The following is a 26,938-nucleotide window of genomic DNA, read 5'->3' on the forward strand; positions in this document are numbered from 1 at the left end:
TATGGGCAAACCTCAGGGCAACATGAGGCAGCAGAACACTGAACTTCAGTGCAGGTGTGCAGCATGATTGTACATGGAGTGAATCATGTTTGCAAAATCACCTTGAAGGGTGTGTAAAAGGAGCTACTGTAGGAATGACCTGTTGGTGGGCTTTGGCATAGCTCAGCTCTTCACACACAAACTGAGCCCTCCTCAGGGAGCTGAAGAGCTTTCCCGAGCAGTGCAGGTCCTTCCAGGCTGTGGGGTCACCATGGTGGGTGTGAAAGGGCATAATCAAGGGCAGGTAACATCAGTCTGCCTTTCCATCTGCAGGCACAACACACTTACTGCCTCTTAGGTTTTCCTCGCTTCAGAAATGGACTGTATCCATTGACATGCCTGCATGCCATGTGTTCCTTTTTATTTCTGACAGCAACAAGGAGTGAGAATTTTTGTTATGCTGTACAAAGAGGTGGAGCTTGCCCTGGGGATCAACAGTGAATACAGCAAGCGGACGCTCATGCGCCTCCATCCAAACATCAAGGTAAGTGCACGCTGCTGTAAGGAGGACGTTTGCATTTACTTGTTCTTGATGGCTAGTGCTGACCCCAGCGTATTTGGGTGTGAACTGGAAGAGTGTTTCCCACCATTACAGTGGGAATAGTCTAAGACATACCCGTGTAGTGACTACAACTCAATTTCTGTAGATCTCAGTGGAACATAAAATTGCCTAGTTTATATTTGCCAAAGCAACTATTTGTCTAATTCACAGGAAGCATATTTCGTGTGACAAGTTAATGGGGTTACATCAGATGGAAAATTACACTTTGAGAATGTTGCCTCATTTCAGCATTTCTCTTCAGACATGAATGATGAGAGTCATCACTGGATATGTTAATGTTTCCATCACAGATGAACAGCTTTGCACTGTCCTGTGCTGTTACACTGCTGTTTCGGCACCAAGCAGAAAATGAGCTGTGGCAGACAAGCCAGTAGATAAGGCTAGATCCAGTCTCTTAAAATTAGAGATACATACATCTTAAGAAGCAATAAGATATACATTATGCTAGAATAATTGATTTACTGTCACTTGATCAGTTGTGACAGTGAAGGGTAGCGTTCATTCACCATCATCTTCGCAGCAAGACCAGAAGATGTAACTGGAAGATACACTTTATCTGTGTTACAGGTTTTGGGAGCAGCCAGATGAAAATCTATAGCTTTTTCTTCAGAAAGCTGGTCCAATGGCTCTAACATAAAAAAATAAAACTATACACTGTATGCTTAGATATAGAAATTTCTGTACCATAAACACATGTCAAAAAGAATCTCTTAAACAAATGCCAAACAACTTGCCGATTTTAAATGGCGGAAAAAAACCCCAGCCAACTTCTCATTTCACTTGTGTGGTGGCAACAACCAAAGAAGTGACTCAGATCACCAATATGTTGTTTTCTTTTAGAGCAGGCTCTGTGTTTGAAAGCTCAGCTATTACAGCTCTACTGAAAGCATGGTTTGTTGAAACAGTTTCCTTGACTAAGGTCCTCTTATGAAACTGTCGTTGTTAAGTGTGACCTATCCCAACATCAGTAACCATTGCTGCTGGGGGATACCTGTGTTGTGGGGAAGCACCTGCCTGCCAAGTATGGCTGACCTAGCTCGTGGGGAATTGAGTAGCTTCAGTAATCAAGCAGTCTGTGTGTATGCACCCATTAACAACTCCAGAGTTTCCCGAGTGCCAAAAAAGAAGCTGGACAGCTCTCTGCCAGGAGGGGTTTAAATTTGGCAGCGATGCTGAGCTGGAGTGCGGGTTTTCTTCGCAGGTGATGAGACACCCAGACCACGTGTCCTCCTCCGTGTACCTCTGGGCCCACCACGAGAAGCTGGTCATCGTGGACCAGTCGGTGGCGTTTGTGGGCGGCATCGACCTGGCGTACGGCCGGTGGGACGACGACGAGCACCGTCTGACCGACGTGGGCAGCGTGAAACGAATGACGGCCGTGAAGTCGGTGTCCACGGCCAACCTGGCAGTAAGTGGCCATGGTCAGCACCTGTGCAGCAGGTGTGCAGTGGGGGTGAACAGGCTGTGTCCCCGTCTGAGCATAGGGTTGGGTTCTGGAGGTTCAGAGACAAACAGGGAGAGAGATGGAGAAAGAGGGAGTGTCTGAGCACTGAGTGACTATCTAGGGCTGGATGCTGACCAGCCCTTGTTAGGGCATGGAGATAGACAGCTGGAGCTGTCCTGGACCTCCTCCTGGAGCTTGGAGCAGCATTCACACTTGAAGTCTGTGTTCTTAGAATCACAGAATCTTGGAATGTTTTTGGTTGGAACGGACCTTAAAGATTGTGTCCAGTCAGCCCCCTCCCATGGGCAGGGACCCCTTCCACTAAACCAGGTTGCTCGAAGCCCCATCCACCCTGGCTTTGAACACTTCCAGGGATATGGGGTATCCACAGCCTCTCTGGGCAACCTTTCTTTTCTTAATAAAACTTAGCTGAAAATGCACAGTAAGCACTCACATAGTGCTCTGAAATTCTCAGTACTTGTGCCCTCAGCAGCTGCTAACCTGGGCCTGTATACAACCACATATCTCTACAAATTTGAGAGGTCTAGGTTGAAGAGAATTTGAAGGGGAGTAATAATCCTGAGTAAATTCATGGAATCAAATGCTGCTGGTATTACTGGGGTTTCCTGTCGAGTGCCTCCTCAGTACAGGCTCTCCCCAAAAAGCCTGCCACCAAGGTGTGTCTGTCACAGAGCAAAATTTGGCTCGTGGTTGTTTCTAAGCATTGATAAGCACAATATTCTGTAGTTAAAGGGGAACTTGTCTGAACGTCACCTACAGCCATGTCTTCTGCCTCTTAAGTCTGCAGCGGAGTTGTCTGAGCGTGTCCCACTGCAGTCTCAAACTCTGTCCCCAGAAAGCCACATGTTTGAGAAGAACACTGATGATGCCCCAGACATATCAAAAATGAAAGGAGTAGGAAAATCCAGAAAGTTTTCAAGGTTCAGTATTTACAAGCATCTCCACAAACACGGCATGCACCATGCTGACAGCGTCAGCAGCATCGACAGTGACTCAAGTAAGTGATGATGTTCAACTAAACAATGTATATAAAGTGTATGTGGAGGTGGGTGGGTGGGTGTATGTGCACATTCACATGATTTCTAGGGTAATGTGTTCTTCATAAGGAAGGAGAGTTGATGAGTTTCTAAACCATCAGAATACTGGCTATGTATAGTCAACATGTAAATTTGTGTCACTGCAAAATACACAGGAAAGGTTTCATGTGGATTTTTTATTTAGCAATTGTCGTGAGCCATCAGGTGACATGATACATGGTTCTTAAAGTTTATATTGTTGGAAAGTGTTTGTTTCTGCAGGAGAGAATTGAATCTTTAATTTTTCAGCTTGCATTTATTATTGCAAGCAAAACAGTTTCTCAGTGAGGTTATGCCCTCTCATAGGCTAGTGTTAACCTACGTTTAAATCAGTTCATTTAAATGGTAACATCTCCAATTTACCCACTTACTAGAGAGGAGAGGCTATTCAACAGTTAAATACTGAAATGCAGCTTTTAATTCTCCTAATAAAAATAGCTTCAGTGCTAAAATTACAAGGATCAGCTTGACATTTGTTCCAGCATGGAGTCCTTCCTGAAAAAGTCCTCAGCTCCTGAAGCTGTATGTTGCTCTCAGTGGGAATTTACTGGAATTCCTATCCCTCCCTGCAGGTCTTACTCCTGCCTCTGGCCGGAGGAAGCCTTGCTGGAGCATTGGTTGCAGCCAGCTCAGGACACAGCCGTGGCTTTGTACTTCATTACATCTCTTTGGTTTAAGACCAGCTGAGTCTTGAATCTGGTCTTTTGCTTGTTGGTCACTTGTAGTTCCAGCAAAGAGACGTCTCGTTTGAGCTCCTGCCGTGCCAGGTGTCCTCAGGCAGGAGCAGCCACCAGGGTAGCAGAAGTGGACGTGTGTTTTTGCCGTGAATAGAGCATCTTGACTTTCTGCAGGTTTCCCTAACCCCACTAGGAGTCAACCGAATATAATCCAGAGTTTAAGGCCCCACCTGAAAATGTTCCATCACCACAGTGAATCCAAACAGGGGCTCGCTGAGCCTCGGGAGGGTAAGTGGAGGAAGGCAGAGGTGCGGATCCCTTCAGGCTTTAGCTGCTGATGGTTTTGCATTATAACTTTGGTGAGAGTTAGGTTGGGTGCCAGGATCAGCCTTTGCTGCTTGTTGTTCTCCCAGCATCCTTATCCCTCCTCTTCAGGCATCCTGGCAGAAGAACCTTCTCCAGAAACTACAAATACTGCAGCATAAATAAGTAATAATCAAAAACCCCAAACCAAAACAACAACACACCCATATCCAAACAAAACCCCAAACAAATAAACAAACAAAAAAAATTGCAGTAATAACAGCAGGGAACGTTTGAGGAAATAGCTCTGTTTATGATGATTTCAGCAGCTCTCATCCTGCAAAGGAAAGGGCTTGTTACTGGAACTGGGAACTTCTGCACTGGATATTTTAAAAGTAAGCCTGATGCAGGAAGACATGCAAACAGAGAGAGGAAACAGCAGAGTAGCTGCTGACAGACCTATGTTCTGACAAAGACTTGGGTTCCCTCTTTTGCCCCTAACTAAAATCAAGGAAAGCACACTCAATTGAGACAGGAGCTGGGTGGTTGTGAGCACTGAGCTGTTTCCATCTCCGGATGGGTGTTGGAAGGGCCTGTTCCAATGTGGTACCTCACCAAGATGCCCGAATTCTGGTACAGAGTGAGGAGCAGTTCTTCAACATCTTCCTCTTTCAAATGCCTTCCTCTCTGGCATTTATTGCCAATTATAAAATACTGGTTACAAAGTAGTGGCAGGTAACCAGGGACTTCCATTGCTTCATGGCAGTGATGTGCAGTCTGCCCTGTGGTCATTCGTGCTCACTCATGAGTCACTGTACAGCCATCGGAGCTCGGCACATGGAGTGTGTGTTGGCCGGATGGTGTGTCCCACCCATTCCCACTCAAGCATGTCGAGTCAGTGATTCCCCAGCTCCACCTGGACTCTCACTAGAAGCTCAAGCTCCCCAGGGCAGCTGTGGTGCATACCTATTGCATGGCATTTTTGGCATGGCTTGGCTCAGCTCGGCTCGGTGGGGCCACAGCAGCGCTGGCAGGGCTTGCTTTGTGTAACCCAGTCTTGTGCTGCTGCCAATGTATATTTTGTTGAGTGTTGAAAGGTGGTTTTTTTTGTGCTAAGGGGTTTTATGTTTTGTTTGTTTTATGGTTACCTGGTGATGTGGTCAGGTTAACATGCTCCTGGTGTGTTATTATAGAATTACTGCACTGGTATTTGGTACTGTAGGTGAAGGCTGCTCTCCGGGTCAGGAGATAATACCAGTTAACTTTTTATGGTCTAGGCAAACATTTTTGGGTTTTGAAAGAGTGAGGAAAAAGAGTTCACTGCACAAAAACATGTCCTCTGTAAAACGGATCCTGTTAGAAGAGAGTATCCCTGCCTACAGTATTTTAGACCATTTTTAATCACAGTGAATTTTGGAACTTAGGATCCATTTGTTCAACATGTAAACTTGTATCAAAATATGACATTTTTGCTTGGAAAAAGCAAAATAAAACAGAGAAAACCCACAATACTTAATGAGAGAACATAAACATCTCATTCCAGTTAATAAAGACTAGTTCTGTTAGAGGAGATACACCCTGCTAGAGAGGCAAAGTAGTAAACACTCTAGCAGAGAAGGTGGAATTAGGTCATTAGTATTTTAAAATATATGAAGTAGATGATATGCATGATGTGGATTCTGCCAGATGGGAATATCTAGGTGTCATAAGACCGGGGACAGAGAAATTATAGGGTGATTTTTTTCGTCCAGTGTGTAGAGAATTCAGCATCTGCTTTTTGTTTCTGTAACAGACTCTTATATATATAACCTGCTCTGATTGTATAACAAATATTAAAATAGGGAAGAAAAAATATTAATATGCATCCATTGAAAGCAACAGGAAGACTAGGGAGAAATCAGCTTCAGCTGCCTGGGACTGGCAGGTCCCACAGTGCTGTTCTGTCATGGTGAGTCTCTCACCAGCCGTGTGCGAGGGTCGGCCGTGACTCTGGAGCATGTCTTTGATTTTTGGTTTGCCTGGGACAGATAAAGGATCCATCCGCAGCCTGAAGACAGGTGTTGGTGAACTGCTTGGAGAAACCAGGTTCTGGCATGGAAAAGACTATTGCAACTTTGTCTTTAAAGACTGGGTTCAACTTGACAAGCCTTTTGCTGGTAAGTGCCTTTGCACCCTGGAAGTCTTTTTACTTGGCATTCCCCCAAACTCTCTTTCATATCTTTTCAGTCTCAAACCATATTTTTCCTGCTTCTAAGCCAGAGGTAATGAGGCTGGTTTGGTTTGTCTGCCAGGAAAAATCAGGAAACTCACTTTGAGAGGTTCTAGGGCCAGTTATGAAGTTACGGTCCATGCACGTGGATGCATAAGTCACCTGCCTGGCTCTCAGTGGTGTGTCTCAGAAACTTTAGAGGAGAAGGATGCTGCACTTTTCCACATTCCTGTCCTTTGTGTGAGAAGTTGAAATGTGCTTTCCTTTCCTGTAGACTTCATTGACAGATACACCACCCCAAGGATGCCCTGGCACGACATCTCCTCTGTGGTGCATGGCAAAGCTGCTCGTGACATCGCCCGGCACTTCATCCAGCGCTGGAACTTCACCAAGGTGGGATGTGGGAATCACTGCTGGGGGCATGGAGATAAACACAGCCCTGCATCATCCACATACCCTCTGTAGGCATGCATTTTATTTCTTTATGTTATTGTGATATGTTGCAATCTCTTCAAGGATTTTTTTTGTCTAATTTTTTCCCCTGCGCAGATTATGAAGCCCAAATACCGATCCCTGTCCTACCCATTCCTGTTGCCAAAATCTCAGCAAACTGCTAATGAGTTGAAGTATCAGGTGCCTGATGCTGTTCCTGCCACAGTCCAGGTGAGTGTTGATGGTCTCCTGCTCACATACTCACAGCTTGTTCTGCATCATCTCAGAAGGAAGTGTTGATTCCTGACAGACCCTCTGCAAAACCTGAATTATAAAATGCAAAACTCTTACTTAATTTAAGTCACAGATTAGGTGCTCAGATCCTCAATTACAATAAAATAATGCAACTCCTTCAGTAGAGAAGCATTAATTTATACCTCCACCTCTGAGGTAAGAGGACTAAGCTGTATGCAGTACTCAAGATGTGGGAGCACCATGACTTCAATATAGCTGTGTGGGTTTTCTGGTTTGTTTTCTGCTGCTCTTTGTCTAGCACCTGACATTTGTTTTTTATGATTTGGGAAGGCCTGATGGGTTGAGGTTACTGAGTCACTGAGTATTTATCTCCGGTCTTAGAGCAGTATACCAGACCCTGACAGGCACTGAGACAGGCAGCGGTCAGCAAGAGCCCAGCATTAAGTGGAGTCTTGGGGCTGTTGTTTTCTGCCTTGAACTTCATCTGCATTTTATTAGGCAGCCAGGCAGCCCTGTGGGTCCTGTGCAGTTCCACACAGCCAGCCCACAGTCTCGTTTGTGACAATCATCCTCACAGTCAGAATTGCCAAGATACCTCTATTTAAAACCCAGTTAGCTCTACTGAGTGCATGTATTGAACACTCCTGCTACCCAGCAGTAATATGAACTTGTTGAAGAGTACAAAGTCAAAATAGTTATGCTGAAGTAGCAAAACCATTGTGTGGATAAAAGATGTATGAAGTAAGAGAAGTTAGACCAAAACCAGGAAAAACGCATGCTTTTGCTCTTTGTAAGGAGTGGTCTGCCCAGAAAACAGCAACACTTGGGAAAGCTTAGTGAAATAAGATGCTTTTTTCTGGGTTTGTGGGTTGCCAGGGCATTGTCTGCTCCTCCCTGCATGGTGTGAGGGATAGCCAGCACGGGGATCTTGTTTCATGGGTCTGGGGTGTTTTACATCGACCTCCAAAGCAATGCTTGCAGTCTGTTGGGAAATAACCTCCTTCAGGAACCAGTGTGCTTCCTTATGGCTGTAAATGCCTCCCTGGCTGTGTCTGTGACACCAGCTTTTTGGGAAGTCTTGTTCTCAGGGAAGTGATGGGGCTTGTGTCCCCTGAGCACATTCTAACCACAAGATAAGCTGCAACTTTTAAATCGTGGGGTTTGCTGTAGCAAAAAGGTAAGCTCTGCTGATTACAGAACTGGAAGCGGTTCCCAAAGGAGAAATTAAACTGAGAACAACATAGATTCAACATCCCTTCAGTCCATACTGCAGAGCTGCTGGCTCAGGGCATCAGCCCATGGGAGAGGAGGATGAAGCTCAAATGGTGACTGTGGAATGCCCCAGACACCGGTGCTGAGTGATGGGGGAGCCGTTGGAAAACTAGCCTGGCCACCACATTTCTGGGGCATTGCAAATAACTGATACATCCAGGAAACGAGGGGACTGTTCTCAGTGATGCCATAAACAGCAAAAAAGGAGCAGGTTTGTCTTGTAAATTATTCATATGAAACTGCCTTGCTCATTGCTAATTTATGTCAAATCGCAGCTTTTAGAGATCTGTCAGAGTAGCCCAGCCCTGCATGTAGCCATATAAATAAAACTAGATGATATTAGGCTGAAAACATGTTGTCCTGCTATGTACCAGCCTTCCTGGTATGAGGGAAAACTGGTGGGGAAGAGCATTTGTAGCACCAAGCCTGGTGGAAGCAGTGAGGGGGACTTGTCTGCCCTACCTGGCTGCAGGTCCCCAGGCTGCTTGCAGCTGGGTTATGGTTTCTGGGTGACCTCCTCGAGCTCAGAGGCAGGGATTTGCAGGCACATACTGAAATTTTGACTGTCTGCTCCATAATGCCCTCACTTGGCCTGGTTTCCATCAGTCCCCAGGTGACACAAGTGCCATGAGCATCCCTGAAGTCCCGCTGTGGGTCCATGAGCAGCTCAGGCTCTCCTCCAGATGGAGGTTTCAGATTTGGCTGTTGCAAGTAGGGGGGGAGACAGGACACCTGCAGCCTGGGCCTGAACTCCCCTTCCTGGTTGCCTTTTTCTGGAGCTCCCAGGGTGTACATCAGGGCACCCTTGTGTGGCTTCTTTCCTCCAGTCATGGGAATATCAACCTCATCCCTGTCCTTTATTGGTTTCAGAGCTGAGGGTTGTAGGTGCTCACATCTCCTTTCAGTGGTACAGTCCAGTGCAGAAATAAGCAGATACCCTAAAATCTTTCACCAGCTTTTTAATCCAGAAAAACTAGAGCAATATCGTTCCTGTTCTTGATATTGAATCCTTGTAACTGGCCAACAACCAAGCTCATATTATTCTCATTCTGATGCTGTATAGGGACTTTATAGGCAGAAGTTACTGCCCTAAGGTAAAATCCATCATCCCAGGACTGTCCTTGGCTGTGGGGTGATTGAGGAAAGCCTGGCTGCTGGGTTTCTTGTTTCTGAGCCTTGTTTGCAAATCTGTCTTCAATTGTGGGCAGATCAGAGGAAGGGAAAACACAAAAGATCCGTGGGGATTGCAACGTTGCTGCAAGCCCGAACCACTGACCTGTCAGCAACAGATTCCAAACCTCGTTGTACCATCTGGTTTTGCTCTCCTTTGTCAGAGGAGAGGAGCAGGATATTTGGGAGAGTGGGAATAGCAGGAACAGCACTGACAAGGGCTTTCCCCTGGGCAGGGAGGATGAATGCAGTGTGTGTGGGAAAGGCTGTGGAGGTACAGGCTGGGAAGGAGGAAAAGGAGTCGAGAATGGTCTCGTCTTTTTTCATTTGAACTTCATTTGAAGCAACAGCAACGTGCTTTTTGCAAGAGTACATCGATTTTTGCAAGAGTCAAATAGCCATTTGCCAGAGGCAGTGCCAGGTTTTTTTCCATCTCTCTATTTCCACTCCAGGGTTTGCAGTTATCTGCCAAAGCCAGCGTTGCAAAAGATGTGACATGGTGAGGCAACATCCTGTTCCTGATGGAAATGCAATGAAAATTTAATGCTCTGGCAGCAGCTGACGCCCTTACCTCTTTGAAGTCTGCGTGAGAGCTCACATTGTTTGGGGTTTATGCACTGGCCCTCAGCAAACATCACATTTATTATCCCTGTATCGGTTAGAGAAGTTAAAGGGATGACAAGCTATTGAGAGGCTTGAGGGAGGGGAGAGGAGAGGCAGGAGCATGGAGACGCCAGCTCTGGGTGGGAGGTGCTCTGCTGGGCAGTGTGAGGCCTTTTCTCCCTAGGAGATCTCCCTAGGAGATCTCCCTAGGAGATCTCCCTAGCAGATAGGAGATAGGTTGGGTTTGAACCAGCTCACTTTAAATACCTTGACTGGAAGGGGGAAATGCCCAGAAGCGTGAGATGGAACACAGTGATATAGGAAGGCCTGTGTAGGAAACTTCCAGGTGTGTGTATGTGTCTGAGTGCCATAGCTTTGGCTCCTTGGGATGCAGGCTCACCCATGCAGTGCTGCTGTTGGTGGCCTTGTCCTGCCACGTCCTCACCTCTCCCTGTGGCTGCAGACCTTTTAAAATTATTGAAAATAGCTTTCAGGTCCAAGCTGGAACACTTTACACCCATTCTGCTGTCCCAGCCATCACCTTCTGACACCTCTTCTTCCCTCCACACATGGATTCGAGGTTGCACCTGGCATAAGCTTTTTGAGTGATGCTGTGCCAGCTTTTTGGAATGAGCCATCACATTGTTTTGGGATGAGGCAGAGGGAAGATGGCCCTGTTACAGCAGGTACCCTGGGGTGTGGAGGAGTGAAGAGGAAGGCAGGGAAGGGCAGGCAGATGATATGCTGGGAATCCACGGTGCTGGAAAGGAGTGCTCCCTCCTGTTGGCCAAGAGAGCAGCCCAACAGGAGAGTTGCAGGGTCTGTTTTTCAGTGGCCTGTGGAAGAAAACTCCTGTCCAGGTGAAGGAATTAGCTCAGGAGTTGTGTACTCCTTAACAGCAATGCCCATCAGTGCCACTTCCAGAGGTGCTCTGGAGACAAGAGAATTGATTTGGTTCAGGCAAGCAGCACCTGGACCAAAGGGCCAAATCCTTACCTGCTGCTTACTACTGGTAATTAATTAGCCCTTGAGAGTCTTCAGCCATGCTGTGGCCAGCAGAGCTCAGGGACAGGGTATCAGGGATGTTGGGGGAACAGGGGGAATAACATGGAGCAAGGCAGAAGCTGGACATGGAGCATTGGAAGAAATCCATGGGAGGGATTTCCAAGGAAAAAAGTGGTTGATCCCAACATGTGATTAATCCCAAGAGATGAGGATTTTGCATGTTCTGACACACAGATTTCACAGATCCTCAGCACTTGGGTCTTGTCCTGTCTGGGACTGGCCCTGAGTGCTGGTATAATGGCTGTATTGAGATATTTTAAGGCTATTGTTTCGATGGTTTTTGTCTTGACAATGTTTAAAGACAGAGGCTAATCATGAGTAATTGTTTCCCCCAAGCACATACTCTGCCAACACTTAATGAAAAACTACATTTCCATCTAGGAAGACGTCACTTGGGGCATAGTGTGGCTTCCTCTTGACTCAAAGTTCAGGAGGAGGAGGTGCCACAGCATATCTGGCTGGGGGGTACAGGATGCTGGCCACTGTGGGGCTTGCTCAGCCTGGCATAGAGCACGAACAAAGGTTGTTTCTCATATTGGTTTGCGTCTCTTGCACAAAAACTGCAGGAGGGAGGGGCAGAACATGCCCAGGGGATCTTGCAGGATCTACTTTAAAAGTGGATTTCCAGTAAAAACTAGTAAATAAACGTGGGCAGCTGAACTATAAATTTTACAAAATCATATCATCACAAATGGGATGGCTTGTGCAAGAATTAGGCAGAAGAAACAAATGATCTGGAGTGCGAGGACAAAGATATACAGCCTGTGTTATCAGACTGACTGCACGATTCCCCTGCACAGGGAAAAACACACTGTGGGAAAAACACACTGACCCAGCTGGAGACCAGCTTTGAAGTGCTGGGCAGGAGGTCACTAATGGGATGTGCACACCTAAAGCTTGGAAACTCAGGTTGTTTTAAGAGCAGTTTATCATAAGCCCTTAAGCAAGAACAAAATTCCATTGTGCTACTTCTGTTGCATCTGGAGGTGCTCACGTGGGAGGGGGCAGGAACACAGCAACAGAACAGGACACTGGTGTCTTTGATCAAAACATTGGGCATTAATGCCATTTCTGAACATTCTTTCCCCTGATTACAAATGCAGTACAGATGTTGCATGTATTACCTTATTTAGTGAAATCCTGACGGGTGAGCACTGCCAGGGAAGAGCATTGTCTCTGGAGTAATTCAGTTGCCATGCTGTGGAGGTGTCCTGGGTGGACTGAGCCAAAGGTGTTATTCTCTTGCCCTGCAGGTGATCCGCTCTGCTGCTGACTGGTCAGCTGGCATCAAATACCACGAGGAGTCCATCCACAAAGCCTACATCAGCGTGATAGAGAACAGCAAGCACTACATCTACATAGAAGTGAGTGGCAGTGGGGGGAAGCAGGAGGGTCCTGATCCTCTGGGCATGGCTTGCCTCCATCAGGGGAGGGTCATTCTACTTCTTGTGGTTTGGTCTTAATTTTTTGTGAATTTAGAGAGCTCCATTAACTTCAGTGGTCTTCAGACCAAACTGATGGGTTTTAGCCTGGCAGCCTTCTGATCATGAGGTGGAAAAAATAGACCTCTCCTTTATAAAGCTATTTGCAAAATTGCCAGCAGCTTTCATGGCCTGTGCAATAGCCTTCCTGTCCCCTCTGTGGCTTTGCAGTGTCCCCTGTGCATGCCCAAACCTCCCACTCACAGGGCTGCTCTTCATCCATTCAGCCTTCAGCTGCAGTAATCTCTTGTGTCAGAGTGACACTCAGTGCTGGCTGAATGGAGATGCTTATTCTCTTCTTTTATTTTTTTTCAGCCTCTTTTTAGGTTGCTCTTTACATGGACTTTCTAAGGAGTGTTATTAATAAGGACCAATTCATTCTTTAAACAAGCACAGACACACATATCATTTAATCATAATTAAAAAAAGCCTCCACTCCAATGGCACACAAACTCAGCTATCTTTAGTTGCTCTTGGTCTGAAACAAAGCATTCAAATATTTTTGGTTGGTTGCTGGCAGTGTCTGACAGTAGCTTTGCTTGCTTTTCCTGCAGAACCAGTTTTTTATTAGCTGTGCTGATGACAAAGTTGTCTGGAACAAGATCGGCGATGCAATTGCTCAGAGGATTCTTAAAGCTCACAGGTAACCTGTTCTTAACAAGGCAGTGGAAGTCTTTCAGGTGCATTTCCACGGTGTGGTGCAAAATAACACCTTAATGGACACAGCTGTGCAAGAGCTGTGCCAGTGCAGAACTGATGGAGTCGAGCAAATGCTTGTGTTCACTGCAGTGAGACAGACTTCTCAGTGGTTTCTCTGCAGCCAGAAAGTGGTTTTCTAGACGTAGCCTGATACAAATGTATTTTTAACTATGGAACTTGTTTAAAGGCAAGTCCTTAAAGCTCTGGTTCAGTGACACCTTTGCTCTGCAGCCGACCCACCTTCAACTGGGTGGTCGGGCAAGTTAATGGATGAGAAGGGTGAACTGGGATTTGTGGTTTATTTAAATCATCTATAGAGAGGATTGGCTTCAAATGGGGGAAGCAAACACATTTTGAGGATTTGACTGCAGGGTTCAGCTATTGTTTGAATAACTCTTTCTGGTGCATGCTGGAGGGTGTTCACAACCCCCAGCCGTTGCGAGGGGACCATCGTTTGTTCCTGGATGGATCAAATCCAACCACATTTTAGGCACTCTTTTTGCTTCAGCACACCTAAACCCGTGATAACATTAATGCCACAAGTAGTGGCTTGTCTTCACTTTGATCCTGGGCAGCCCTGCTTAAGGTTGTTCCCCCGGAGTATCTCTTTAAGAGATGTGTATTTTGTGGTCTAAAACTGTATCCTGATCTTGCTGGGCTGATACACAAAAAACTTTCTAAATTTCTTCCTTTCATCTCTCATGTGCTTTTTCACCATGCACAAAGGAAGATATTCTTGCACTACTTATTTTTTCCATATTGTAGTCGTCCAGAACTTTGAAGGGGCTGCTTTCCCAGATGTGCTCTCTCCAGGATCACGGGAATTTTGCTTTTTTTGGCACTTGAGCTTGGAAATGCCTTACTTGGGTAAAGGCACCCAACCTGACAGAGGCAGCCACTGGGGTGTGCGAGGTATCTGCAAGGTCACTGGAGCTGCCACGAGCCAGGCTTTGTTTGGAGGCACTGTGGAAAGAGGAGCACTATTCAAACTGGGAGGGCCTGGGCGTTACCTGTGCCATTAACAATAGGGTGGAGTTTCCTGTGATCTGTGTGAGCTGCGATTCATAGCCCAAATAATTGAAATTAGCTAAGGATGAAAAGATGGGAGATGTATTTTCTCATCCTGGGTAAATGAAGAGTGGTGCCAGTGCTGCTGAAAATGGTGTTGCTGGTGTTTGCATTGCAACCTCAAGGCTCTCAGGCAGCTGGACATGGCACCTTAGAGCACCTTCCAGTGCCTAAAGGGGCTACAGGAGAGCTGGACAGGGACTTTGGACAAGGGCATTTGTGACAGGACAAGGGGGGAATGGCTTTAAAGTGAAAAAAGGCAGGGTTAGATTGAATATTGGGAAGAAATTCTGTACTGTGAGAGTGGTGAGGCACTGGCACAGGTTGCCCAGAGAAGGTGTCCCTGCCCATGGCAGGGGCGTTGGGACTAGATGAGCTTTAACGTCCCTTCCACCCAAACCATTCTAGGATTTTATGATCTCTGTGCTGATGTGTTCCCCTGGGAAGCCACTCTGGATTGCCTTTCCTGCCTTTGGGGACTGATTACCACAGGTCCCTTGCATCTCTATTAGCAATGCTACTGAGGTAGCAGCAAATTCTCAGAGTAATCTGTTCAGATTTTCCTGTTACATTAAGTTTATGTAACGGGTGTCATTCTGTCCAGATACTAAAAAGTCTAGCACAGGAGGGAGTCACACAGATTCTTCAGTGACCCATTTCCTGATGTGATGCTCACTTCTGTATTACTCCAATTTTATGCCAGTACTCCAATTTTATGCCAGCTTAATGTTGATGATTCCTCACTGAATATAAGGTTCAATTTCTTCACACTCCAGAGTGCTTGGCACTGCCTAAGATTAAAAGTAAATTCAGACTTAAATGGTTTCTGTCATAATGCTCTTGTTCCAGACTGCCCCAGGAAAACAGCATAGGTGACACACAAATGTTTAATTGCAAATTAGGGTCTCCAGTGAAGCCTGTATACTTCTCACTCTTCTAGACTAAATATTTTTTACTAATGTTATTAGTATTGTTTCCTCTTTTTTTTCATGGGTGGCTCTCTAACCAGTTTAATAAACACTGGCCTTAGACAAACAAGTTGCTTTTTGGGGAATGCTTTTGTTGGTAGATCTCTTCCATGATATAAACAAACTTGGTTTCACAGTCTCTTGTGTATGGGTAAGTCCTCACTAACTGTTTCTGAGCTCTGCTGGCAAACTAAAGCCAGTCTGCAGTGCACAGCATAGACAGGAGGAAGCATTGGTTGAAATTAAAGACACTCAGGTCCTCACTATCTCCATCGTAGCTCAGATGGGACCCCAGGGTTCACATTTCCCACACCCTTAAATTCACAGGCATGGCTTGCTCTAGGGAGGAATATTTCTAACAAAAACTTCACACTCAGCTTATCCTCAGACAGCTCCTGAAGTGATTTTGTGCTGATTAAACTGTGTTTGCCATCTAGTGGCAGCGCCTTTCCATGGAGCATCATCCTCCTCCTGAGTGCAGGGCAGGGGATTGTCAGCATCCTGGGAAGTGCTGGCAGAGCACTGGCTTTGGTCAGTGGAGAAAACCCAGAGGTTGGCTTTGAGAAAAGCCCCAAACCAGTGCCGTGGTTGTAACTTTTGTTCTGAATGGGATCACGATTAGGGTATGGGTTAGTTTGGGGGAACTCTGGAACTGAGTTTTTGTGGCATTTGATGTACCAGTGACATAACTTGCCTTCCATGAATGATCAATGTTTCACTTGTGCCTTGAGTTTTTTTCCCACCTTTTTAGATGTTTATGACTTCTGAAAACCAGGAGGCAGTGGAATGTCAGGTTAGATTTTGGATTTCTGCCTGTGATAGCTCTGTGACCTTCGTTGTGCTCTGCCAGGCCAGTTGTGTACTCCAGTTTGCACCAGTATCAGTGGCACTGGGCTATGGGGTTCTCAAACAAACTTCTGCAGTGGCAGACACAATCTGCTGAGAGTAAATTATTCCTTCTCCTCCTGAAGGAGCACTCATGGAAGTACTGATGGTGGGTGATGAAACCTGAAACTGGAAATTCACACTTTGCTCCCTGAAAATTTGTGTGGTAGCCTTGGGTGGAAACCAAGTCGGTCAGCACAGGGGAAGTGAAACCAAGGGGATTTCACCTTGTGTGAAGCTGTAACATTTCCAGGCTAATGCAACATTTCCAGGCTGATGCTCCCCCAAAACTGTTGTTGCAGGGAAAACAAGCGTTTCCGGGTGTACGTGGTGATCCCGCTGCTGCCTGGCTTTGAAGGAGACATTTCAACCGGCGGGGGGAATGCGCTGCAGGCCATCATGCACTTCAACTACAGGTACTGCAGGGCTGTTGGAGACCTCCCTGGACACCTCCACCTGCTGTGGGGGGTCCCCAAGACCCCACCTGCCATCAGCATGGCCAAGTTGGATGGGTCTTTGGGCAACCTATGGCAGGGGAGTTGGAACAAGATGAGCTTTAAGGTCCCTTCCAACCCAAATCGTTCTATGATTCTATGACTTTTTTTCCATTTAGCTGATCCAACCAGGACTTGCTGACCAGGATTTGTCTCCAAGTCTGCCTTTTCGGCCATTACTTGGCCTAACTCTTCCCACTAGCCCCATGAAGGAAGTAGCATCTTCCCCAGTGTGATTCCCCTGCTGGGGATGGATGTGGGGAGGCACTTGCAACCCAGCAGGTCTCATGGGAAGGACTGAAACACAGCAGTGCCAGGTAGCCCTTGTGCTGAGAACAGGATGTAGAGGAGGGCAAAGTGGCCCAAGGCAAGATGTTTTTACTGGAAAGCTGCTGTGTTATGGTATGGCCAGGGCACAGTCAGCCTGTGGAGACTACTGCTCCCCCCAGAGTGAAATCTCCCTCATCTGCTGGGCTGCAGGTGTCCTGCTGCACCTCCAGAAGGGTCAGTGGGGCAGGGGACAGAAGCAGAAGGAAAGCAGCATGTCCCCCTAACCAGACCCTTCTGCCTGAGCTTTTTTTTTTCAAGGACAACCATAAGTCTTGAGAAATTGCCCATGGGTTGGTTGTTTCTCAGTGAGATGCCAGCTGTGGCTCTTCCAGCCCAACCTTAATCCCACAAACTCCCTGACCCAGCATTCTGCACATGTTGATGTTTTTTCTTAACGTGATTTCACATCCAGAACACAGAGACACATCCAGTGGCACATAGGGAGGGTAGCAGCTCTGTTTGTCACACGTTTACCATCATTGCAAAAATGCTGCTGAGCTCCTATGCTGGGTTGGTACAAGCTCCATTAGGAAATAAACAGTCCTTGATGTATCAACAGTTTTTTGGGAAAAATATGGGCTCTGGAGGCACTCTGTTCCTCCTGCTTGCATGGGGTGTTTGAGAGGCATCTGTTTTGTGATTTACCTTGCCTGGTTCTGCTCCAACATATACTGCTGCCTCGAGGCACAGTGGTGCTGATGGCTGCCTACCTTCTTTCCAGGACCATGTGCCGAGGAGAAAACTCGATCCTGGCTCAGCTGAAGGCAGAGGGTGGTAAGAACTTTATTCCTCTGTGTTGTTTAAGTCTCGTTACTGCTGTAGCACATAATACAACACGTGCTCTGGACTCGTGGGGCTGTGAGCCACCTCCTCCTGAGCCATCATCCCACGGAGAGGTCTGCTGGGTCATGTGAGCCATGGCCACTCGTCAGACTTCACGCCTGGATGCAGCCCCGATCCGGAGGAGGGGAGCACCCCAGGGAGGAGCACGGCACAGTTGCAGCTGCTCGGGATTGTGTTATTTGGAAATTGTCCTGAGAGGGGTCACGCTTCTGGGAGCGGTGAGCCCTCAGCATCCCCCGTGAATCCCACCCAGGGTTTTGCTTCTGGCAGTTGTGAAACACTTAAAGGAAAAACCTGCCTTAGCAGGACGCTGAGTTGCTTCCTTGCCACGAGGGTGCCTGCTGGAATTTGCCCTGTTGGGAATCAGAGTACCATGAAAACCCACGTATCACAAACTCTAGGAGCGTGCATAATGCCTCATTCGTTCTAGGTCTTGGTGTAAATCTGAACTGCACACAAGTAGGACGCATTTTCCATACTGTGCACGGACAAAACACCTGCTTCCGGCCTGCTTTCTGCAGGATCTGCAGAAAAACAGTCACAGAGTCCAGTTATTTTAGGATGTTCAGACCCTTGTGTGCTGTGCCAGGGAGATTGGGGTCATTCTCGCTGAAGTGGAAGTCTCTGAGCAGGCAGCAGATCAGAGCAGCACTGAGAGCCCACAGGCAGCTTTTGAAGTCTATTTTTAAAGAAACTTATTTCCATTATCTGTTTGCCTTTTTTTTTTTTTTTTTTTTTTAAGTCAAAAGCGAACTGTTATTTATGTGAGTCTTTAGGTAAAGAGGGTCTTTTCCTTTCTCTCTTCCACCTCCCTCATCCCGTCGGTTTTGTTGTCTTTTAATTTTCAGTTGGAGATAAGTGGATAAACTACATATCATTCTGTGGACTTCGAACATATGCAGAGCTGGAAGGAAAGCTTGTCACGGAGCTCATCTATGTGCACAGCAAACTGCTCATTGCTGATGACAACACGGTTATAATCGGTGAGCAGGAGCTTGCAGGAGGGATTTGGACCACTGGGTTGTACCTGGATCAGTCCCTTCCCATCCCCATGCACTGTGCAGGGCTGTGGTTCCATAGGCTTTTCTATGTTGTCATTTCTTTGCTGAGAAATATTTTTCTGTTAAAAAAACCAAAACAAAACCCAAAAACCAACCTCATAAATTCATCACGAGGGAGGAAGGGATTCGGAGGGCTGTCATTTAATTTGTTTTTCTGAAATGGTTTGAAATCTGTGTGTAACCGTGAAGAGAATCCCAGTGCAGGGAATATTGTCCATCTGTCTTGTATCAAACTCTGCTCGAGCAGGAAGATTTGTGAGACTTGTCATCTGTTCCTGAAAGAACAGAATGTGCCGTAAAATTTGGAAGGTTTGGACAACATGTGTCATGTATCAGCTCTATTTCCTAAGAATGGGGCAATATGCTATAAGGAGTAATAGATATTATTTCATCCGTTTCTCTTACCATATTTATTATGAGAACGTGCAGCAAAGATGGGAGAGTTCAGGCTCAGAGTTCCACACTGCAGCAGAAAAGCAGAATTTCAGCCTGTTTCTTTAAAGAAGCCCTTTTTGAGCTGTTATATCAGCAACGAAAACTTTGCCAACAAATAATTTAATCCCAGATTTTGCAAGACTCAAAATACTCCGCCCCTTCAAAGCAGCGATCCAGCCTGTGGTCCCAGATGACCTGTGGTGAGCTTTGCTGCTCTGTCACCCTCTCAGGGCCAGATCCCATCTCCAGTGGTCACAACAGCTCAGAGGTGGTTTGACATTAAAACAGGAGCAGTGTTGTTCCAGCTGGGATGGTCTGGGGGCCTGGGACAGCTCTGAATTTCTATTTTCTGTACCTATAAGCCTGAGGATGGATTTTTGTACAGCATGTGCATCCATCTGGGTGGTGAGGCCATAGGAAGCCAGTGTCATCCCCTTTTCACATAGGAAAGAGAGAGTGCACAGAAATTAAATGCTCTAGGGCAGGAGGTGAAAAGGAGAGGGGCTTACCTTGTTTTTCCTCTGGAGGTGTTAGCTCTCCTGGAGTTAATCTAGTCCCTGGGAAAGCTCAGTGGCTAACTGCTGCCATGAGGGTCTCTTATGGCTCTGTCTGGAGATTTTTCCCCTCACTGCATGCTTTCTGATGGCTGTGTGGGAGAGAGAAACCTCTTTGGGGGATAAAGCCTCAGCTGGTCTTGAGCAGAACCCCCCTGAAAGGCACAGCCTTCCACAGCAACCTGGTGTAGTGTAAGGTGTCCCTGCCCAAGGAAGGGGGGCTGGAATGCAATGGTCTTTAAGGTACCTTCCAACCCAAACCATTCTGGGATTCTGTGATGTACCCACAGAGCCCATCCTGCCTCAGGTAACTTGGTATCCAAACCAAATGCAGTTAAGACCTTTAAAGCTGTGGCTCCTTCAGCAGAAGCATCTGGGAAGTTACAGAGAGAGTAAACTTTTGAAAATGTTGACCTGGACGTGGCTGTGCTTCCAAGCCTGGAGCTGTTGAATCCTGAAAAAATTAGTGTGGTTTTTTTTTTTTTCCCCTTCCACAAATCCCGTCACTCAAGGTCTGTGTTTCCAGAAGGAAGCCTCTGGTTGGGGTTTTTCCCTACTGATGGATGGTCCCCCATGGAGCTGAGGGATGTGGAGGGCCCGGGGGTGGTGGGTGGTGATGGAGGGTGTGTGGGCAGCTCTCGTGCACCAGCGGGGCATTGCCTGTGCTCCGTCTTCCCCCTGCCCAGGCTCTGCCAACATCAACGACCGCAGCATGCTGGGGAAGCGGGACAGCGAGATGGCCATCATCGTGCAGGACACGGAGACCGTCCCTTCCGTGATGGACGGCGAGGAATACAGCGCTGGGAAGTTTGCCCAGTCCCTGCGGCTGCGCTGCTTCAGGTGGGATGCGTGGGGCTGGCCCAGCGCTGCAGGCAGTGGGGGTGGTGCAGGCAGGGCTTGCTCAGGGCTACACGTGCCCACAGCCTTTCAAACCATCCAGTTCTAGCACTGCCTGACCTGGATTTAGCCCAGTTTTGCTGCTGTTTCACTGGCCTTCCTCAGGCCACTCCTGTCCTCAGCTCAGCAGCTTGGCAACACAGATCGTTCTGCTCCAGGATTTCTCTAGCAGAGCTCATAAACAAGTGGTATTTCCCCTCCACATCCCATTTTCACACTCTCTCAATCTTGGGTGGCAATGTCACTTTCTAATGGAAGTTTCTTCTCTGGGAGCAGCCATTTGGCCCACAACACGGCCATTTTTTCTCTAAGACCTTTCTCTTTTTCCTTCCCTCCCCCCCCATTTCCCATCTGGACAGTTACTGCACAGAAAAAATGGAGAAAATTAAGCAGCATTTCTGCTGGCAGACTGTCAGAGGGGATAGAAATGGGAGGGTGGTGGGAGGGTTTGGCAGGTCCCAAGGAAGCTTCTAATCTCCTGGCATTTCTCAAGAGGGGAAGTGCCCAACGCTTCAGCCTCCCTGAGCATCCATTCCCTTGTCTTCTCAGGGTTGTCCTTGGCGGCTCCGATCTCAATCCGGAACACCAGGATCCCGTCTGTGACAAATTCTTCAAGGAGGTGTGGATTGCCACGGCAGCTCGCAATGCCACCATCTTTGACAAGGTGAGGAACACAGTGCCTCTCCCCTCCCTCCATCCCACATGGAGGCAGCAGATGCCAACGGGAAAAGCAGCACAAGGAAGGCAAGGGCAAGCAGGTCCAGCTTCTGGGGCTGGACCTTCAGAGATACTTTGAGGGAATGAGTCAAGGTGGATGCAAGAGCTGAGAACAAGAAACTGGAGTTTGTGCATCTGATCTGATTTCTCCTTCTGTTTGTTATCAGTGCTTGCAGTCAGCCACAATGTAACTGGGTAGGAGCAAATTTTACTTCTGTCTTCTAATGAGCTTTTGCAATGATCAGAAAAAGTCTTGGAGCTTCCCCTCTGCTTGCTCCAGTGGTATCATGGATAGGCACATCCCTCTTCCCTCCCCGTTCTTTGGGCTGCTAAGTCACTCCCGTTCTGGGGAATTTGTGCTGGATGTTTGGGTGTTTCTCAGGAACTCTACATTGCAGCATTTCCCCCACACTAACAGGCTGTTCCTCCTTTCTGTTTTGATCAGGTGTTTCGATGCCTTCCCAGTGACCAGGTGAATAACTTAACCCAACTGCGCGATTTCATCAGCAAGCCCAAATTAGCAAATGATGATCCTGCAAAAGCAGTGGAAGAATTAAAAAAGATTCGTGGGTTTTTAGTACAATTCCCCTTTCGTTTCCTGGAGGAAGAGTACTTGCTTCCCTCCGTCGGAACAAAGGAGTCCATGGTACCCATGGAGGTTTGGACTTAAGAAGATGCAGACTGGTTTTCCTATTAAAGTCTTGTTCTCAGGAGAGCTGATGAACAGTATGGGATTTCAGGAAGCTTTTTATTGCAAAAAACATCTCCACCAAGCTAAGGTGCCTTTCTTAGGGATTTTGGTGGAGGAACATGAAGCAAATCGACGCTAGCAGAAGCAGAAAGACTTGGAGATGATGGCAAATGAGAAGTTTACCCTCTGGAGGAGTTACTTCTTCAGGCACGTTCTGAGCATCTAAAGGACACAGGCCACTTTCTAGGACAGGAACTCAATCCCAATCGATGTTGTTACCACTGCCAGCTGTATCCTGTGGTTGCAAACGTACTGTGATCGTGCTGTGGATGCGCAGGAGTCGTGGGCTCTGTGTGCTTTTAAGGCTTTTGGGTGTCTGCACCGTGGCTCACTGGAGTCCCCCCATCTCACCCCTTTCACACGCTGTCAGAGCATGTTGTGCAGCCCTGGCGCTGTTGGGAAGTGCCATTTGCTGCTGCCTTGGGCCGTCCTACAGCTTTCCAAGTGTGGGTGTTTCCCTCCTTAAATGGGAACAGACTAACAATCTTGTGTCCGAATCAGCATTTCGGTCTCTTCTTCCCTTTGGGAGAAAAAAACCCCTTTTCCTATCATAGCTGGAGCAATCAGCAGCCCTCAGGCTTGGCAAAGGGCAGTCTCGATGGAGCCAGAGGTGCTGGAAATCAGTGGAATTTACTGGCCTTTGCAGACACACAGCACGTCAGTTTGGTCCCACTGTGAGTGACAGCTTTCCTGAGGAGAGGATCAAGGTTCCAGCTCAATCCTGAGGTCTCTGGAGCCAAAAGGAAAGCAAGGCACTGTGTGGAATGGGACAGAAACTTGAAAGCTGGTGTGGGACAAACCAAACTCTGCACTCGGGGCCCTCCGTTCATGCATTTTTCTGGCAGTTCATGATAGATTTTCATTTCCATCCCTTTCCTCCCTATTTAGAAGAAGAGAAAGGCCATTAAGCTGACACCACGCTCAAACTGAGCTGACGAGGTTTGTAGATGGGGTGAATGCAGGGGGAAGGGGAGCAGTTGGCAAAGCCTTGTCTCTGCTCTGCTTTGCTATTAGACCAGCCACAGTCTCGAGCTCAGTCACGCAGGACGTGTCTTCCCAAGCAGAGGTAAAACTCATCATGCCCAGTCCTGTTCTCCATTGCTGTAAGATGGTTTCCAAAGCTCTTTTGCATCTCCCTGTGCAGCTCAACAGCAGTTCAGTACAGCATCCCTGGGACAAACACTACTGTTCCTGGGTTAGGACCTCGTGTGGTGGGCACCATCCCAGCCCTTATCTCTATCCCCCATCCTGCAATGAGCCGTGTCTCCTGATTTCATGTCCACCTCCAACTAGAGGTGTTCCTGGCAGTCAGCAGTGCTGTGTCAAATGCTGAGAGAACATGAGAAACACCTAAGGAGACCTGGAGGATTGTGAGGCTGAGCTCCTCTGCTGCCCCTGCATCCAGGGATCCCTTCCCTAGCTGGGTTATACCTGTGCCCAGCACTCAGACAAAAGGCCAGGTGAAGCAATGTTCACAGGCAAGTTTATTTTTAACTTTTCTGGCTCTTCCAATAGTCTCACCTGTTTTTAACTGGAAAAGAATCCCAACATTCGCCTACCTATCCCCAAAACATAGCTGGCATCACATTTTAGCTGATTCCCTCGTGTGTTCAGACCTGTAAAGAGGCACCTGCTAATTCTGTACCTGCTGCATCACCCGAGTAAGGAACAACCCCAGACGTTCTTCCAGGGCAGCCAAGTCTCAGCCCCTTCCTTCAGTTTCCCTGTTTTATACTTGTGTTCTGTAGGTGCAGTTGCCTGTTATACTCCTTTTTCGTTGGTCCATCTGTGGTCTGGTTCACCTGTTGGAAGTGTATGTGCAGCATTCTATGTGATGAACTTGAGTCCAGGGGGTTGATGCTTTTACCTGGCACGCTGTAAGCACAGAATTATGTTCCCTTGATTTTTTTCTCTTAAAAATACTGACCTGGGGTCACCCCCTGGAGAGCCAGAGCAATATGTGCCCTGACCATTTGTGATCAAGAAAGATCAAAGGTGTCTTGTTATTTCACATCAGGTTTGGAGCTTTTCTCTCCTGATGTTTTTAGCTGTTTTAGTTTGAACAAAGCTGCTGACTTCAAACAATTACAGCCTGTCAGAGAGTCCTTGTCAGTCACACAGATCTGTGTTCAGAGCCAAGAAGAAAGCATTCAACCCTGCCACCCGTACACTGAACTTTAAAGTGTAAGACTCCTGTCATCTTCCAAGTGCTCTTATTGTACCCGTCCTCACGTGAGCAAACCACTTTTTGTAATTGTTAAATTATCTTTACATTGTCTTTTAAAGTGGTAGGTAGCTAATTATTAGGGCTTCCTAACTTCAGGGGTGTTAAGTTCCCCCCTCTGCCAGGCTGCTGTTGGGAAAAAACCACCCAGGTTCTGCAACACTCAGCCCCCCATGTGATGGCTGCTGGTCCCCAGTGACACAGCAGAGCCATGGAGGGAGATTTAACTGACTGATTCTGTGTGGAAAGGTGCTAATTAAGAAGGTCTTTTATTACTGAGGTAGCAGACAGCCTGACATTGGCTCTCTGTCTAAGAGGAGGCTTCCCTTTCTAGGAACAGAGGTGCCATGCTGAGCATCCCTTTCCTGCGCCCTGTTGGTGCTAAATTCCTGATACTGGGAGTTTAGTAACATTCAAATGCAAGCAGGGTGTGCACAGCAGCCCCAGCATGGAGCAGAGTGCCCAACATCCCTAGGGGCTCGTGGGGCCACCAAATCCCCCATGGATGCAGCACTGCTCGCCCCAAACAGAGGATGGGGCTGGAGCCATTCCCGGGGAAACCCCACTCATTCACACCACGAGCTGTGCTGTCCTGAGCTGGCTCCGTGGGTCCTGTCAGCTACAGGTTTGTTTCTTATATTAAGAAGCCTGTGAGGTTCAACACCTTGAGAGAGTTGGTTTCTGCACCTGAACAATCACTACTTTAGTCCATCCATACCAGCGTGGGCTCAACACCTTCAAACCAGAGAGGGTCACCCACAGATACCCAGTGCTGTAACAAGTGCTGTGGATTCTAGCACTAGCAACCCCAGAAACATCAGCTGTTTCTTGTGGCATTTATTTGTTAGAACTATAGGAAATGAGAATTTCTTCCAGGCTCAGACTTTATTTTGTAGTTCAGCCCTAGTAGAATGCTTCTTTCCCCTTTAATTTATTCTTTAACATGTGCCACTTTGAGAATTCACACTCCTTTCCTTATTTTTTTAATGGTCTGATATTTTAAAGTACATGTTTTGTTGTATAGATGTTGGACTGGATAAATGTTTCACTGTAAAGTTAATGCATGGTTTAAAAAATGAGGGATAAAATGTCATCATATGCAAGAACTGTACTAAAAAATAATTTGTAGGAGAACCACTCCAGTGCTCCATGGCAGTTGCAAGGTGCTGGGCTCAGTTTCTGGTGTCTTGGTCTCAGTTTGTCCCCTGACTTGGTGTGAGCTTTGCTGGATTAAACCCCCAATGCTCCCCTTTTCCTGTCTTTTGATCAGGTTTCACAACGTGATTTTGCAGTCCTGGTGCTGTCCCTGGGAGGACCTCGGTGCAGGTGTTGCCTACCTGGGACCCTGCCATGAATAATTTACAATATCTTTATTCCTTCCAAGGGAACATCCCCGTACAATCAAGCCCAGATGTGGTTTGCTGTTGTTATTTCAGCGTAACGAGTCTTGTGCACTTGTCAGGGGGTTGTGTCTGGGCACAGAGCTGCATGTGTGGAGACACTGATATGTAAGTCTGAGCAGTCCTGTAGGATAATGCCATTTCCCTCTCCTGCAGAATGTAGAGACCCAAATCCATGCTGGTCTAAGCTGACACCTCTCCACCAGCAGCAGAGCCTTTCATGGTGGGATGCTGTGGTGGCCAAGGGGAGGAAAACCAGTGGTCTCCAGACCAGGACATGGGCAGAGGTTGGCATCTCTTGGGTGCCCCACAAGATGTCAATGCACTGTCACAGTTTGTGCCACTCGTACTGCAGATGGTTTCAAACAAGCAATGCTCTCTGCACTGCTGAGATCCTGCTGAAACCAGGAGCTTTGCAGAATCCCAGTCTAAACCGGGAGCATAATGTCATGGCGGCGAATCAAGGCCAGCATGTAAATCCTAGTGTATCGAAGTGGAGCAGCCCCACCAACTGTACATCGACCACTGAATGCAATGATCCTCTTGGGGCATCACTTTTTTTTCCTATTTTCTTTTCCCTACCTGCTTTCTGTTGTATTTTCCAGTATTTGTGATTATTCTATTTTTAACCTTCCAGTGTCTTTCCATAAAATCTCCACGTAAATAATTCCATCTTTCCCTAGTCTTGACACCAGGGAAATGACAAAAAGTGTCAAAGTCAGTTTTGGAATGTTGTTGTTTTGTTTTGTTTTTTAAATCGTGTCTCTAGCTACCCTAATCCACACAAGGAGAGCTTCCACTTGGGGTGTGAGCGCAGGTCTCCGTGCGTCCCTCCCTTCCGACAGTGCCGCTTTGACACTGAATATCCCTTCTGTGAAGGCTGCTGGAATTGAGTTTTGTACCCTTGTTCCTGCTAATGATCGCTTTCCTTTCCACTCCATTTGTATCTGGTAAATGAATGTGTATTAATGGACTGAAAATACAACCGAGCATCATGTTGGAA

The 26,938-nt window shown here is 47.1% G+C and overlaps 1 protein-coding gene across 3 annotated transcripts in view; it reads left to right on the forward strand.

The window, feature by feature from the left end:
• Nucleotides 1-26,938, forward strand: part of PLD1 (phospholipase D1) — a 61,652-nt gene extending 34,714 nt beyond the window's left edge. For 2 of the 3 annotated variants that reach the window (XM_050307834.1, XM_050307833.1), the window contains 15 exons: nucleotides 413-523; nucleotides 1,803-2,009; nucleotides 2,847-3,063; nucleotides 3,994-4,107; nucleotides 6,150-6,278; nucleotides 6,606-6,724; nucleotides 6,881-6,994; nucleotides 12,382-12,492; nucleotides 13,164-13,252; nucleotides 16,532-16,645; nucleotides 17,775-17,827; nucleotides 18,745-18,879; nucleotides 20,633-20,786; nucleotides 21,393-21,507; nucleotides 22,006-26,938. In XM_050307834.1, the coding sequence (XP_050163791.1) occupies nucleotides 413-523; nucleotides 1,803-2,009; nucleotides 2,847-3,063; nucleotides 3,994-4,107; nucleotides 6,150-6,278; nucleotides 6,606-6,724; nucleotides 6,881-6,994; nucleotides 12,382-12,492; nucleotides 13,164-13,252; nucleotides 16,532-16,645; nucleotides 17,775-17,827; nucleotides 18,745-18,879; nucleotides 20,633-20,786; nucleotides 21,393-21,507; nucleotides 22,006-22,230 (2,007 nt within the window). In that variant the 3' untranslated portion in view covers nucleotides 22,231-26,938. The remainder of the gene's footprint in view (nucleotides 1-412; nucleotides 524-1,802; nucleotides 2,010-2,846; nucleotides 3,064-3,993; nucleotides 4,108-6,149; nucleotides 6,279-6,605; nucleotides 6,725-6,880; nucleotides 6,995-12,381; nucleotides 12,493-13,163; nucleotides 13,253-16,531; nucleotides 16,646-17,774; nucleotides 17,828-18,744; nucleotides 18,880-20,632; nucleotides 20,787-21,392; nucleotides 21,508-22,005) is intronic. The other variant, XM_050307836.1, reaches the window with a different exon arrangement.

The sequence above is a fragment of the Myiozetetes cayanensis genome, unplaced genomic scaffold (genome assembly GCF_022539395.1).
Source record: "Myiozetetes cayanensis isolate MyiCay16 unplaced genomic scaffold, myiCay2020 scf13, whole genome shotgun sequence".
Lineage (NCBI taxonomy): Eukaryota > Metazoa > Chordata > Aves > Passeriformes > Tyrannidae > Myiozetetes > Myiozetetes cayanensis.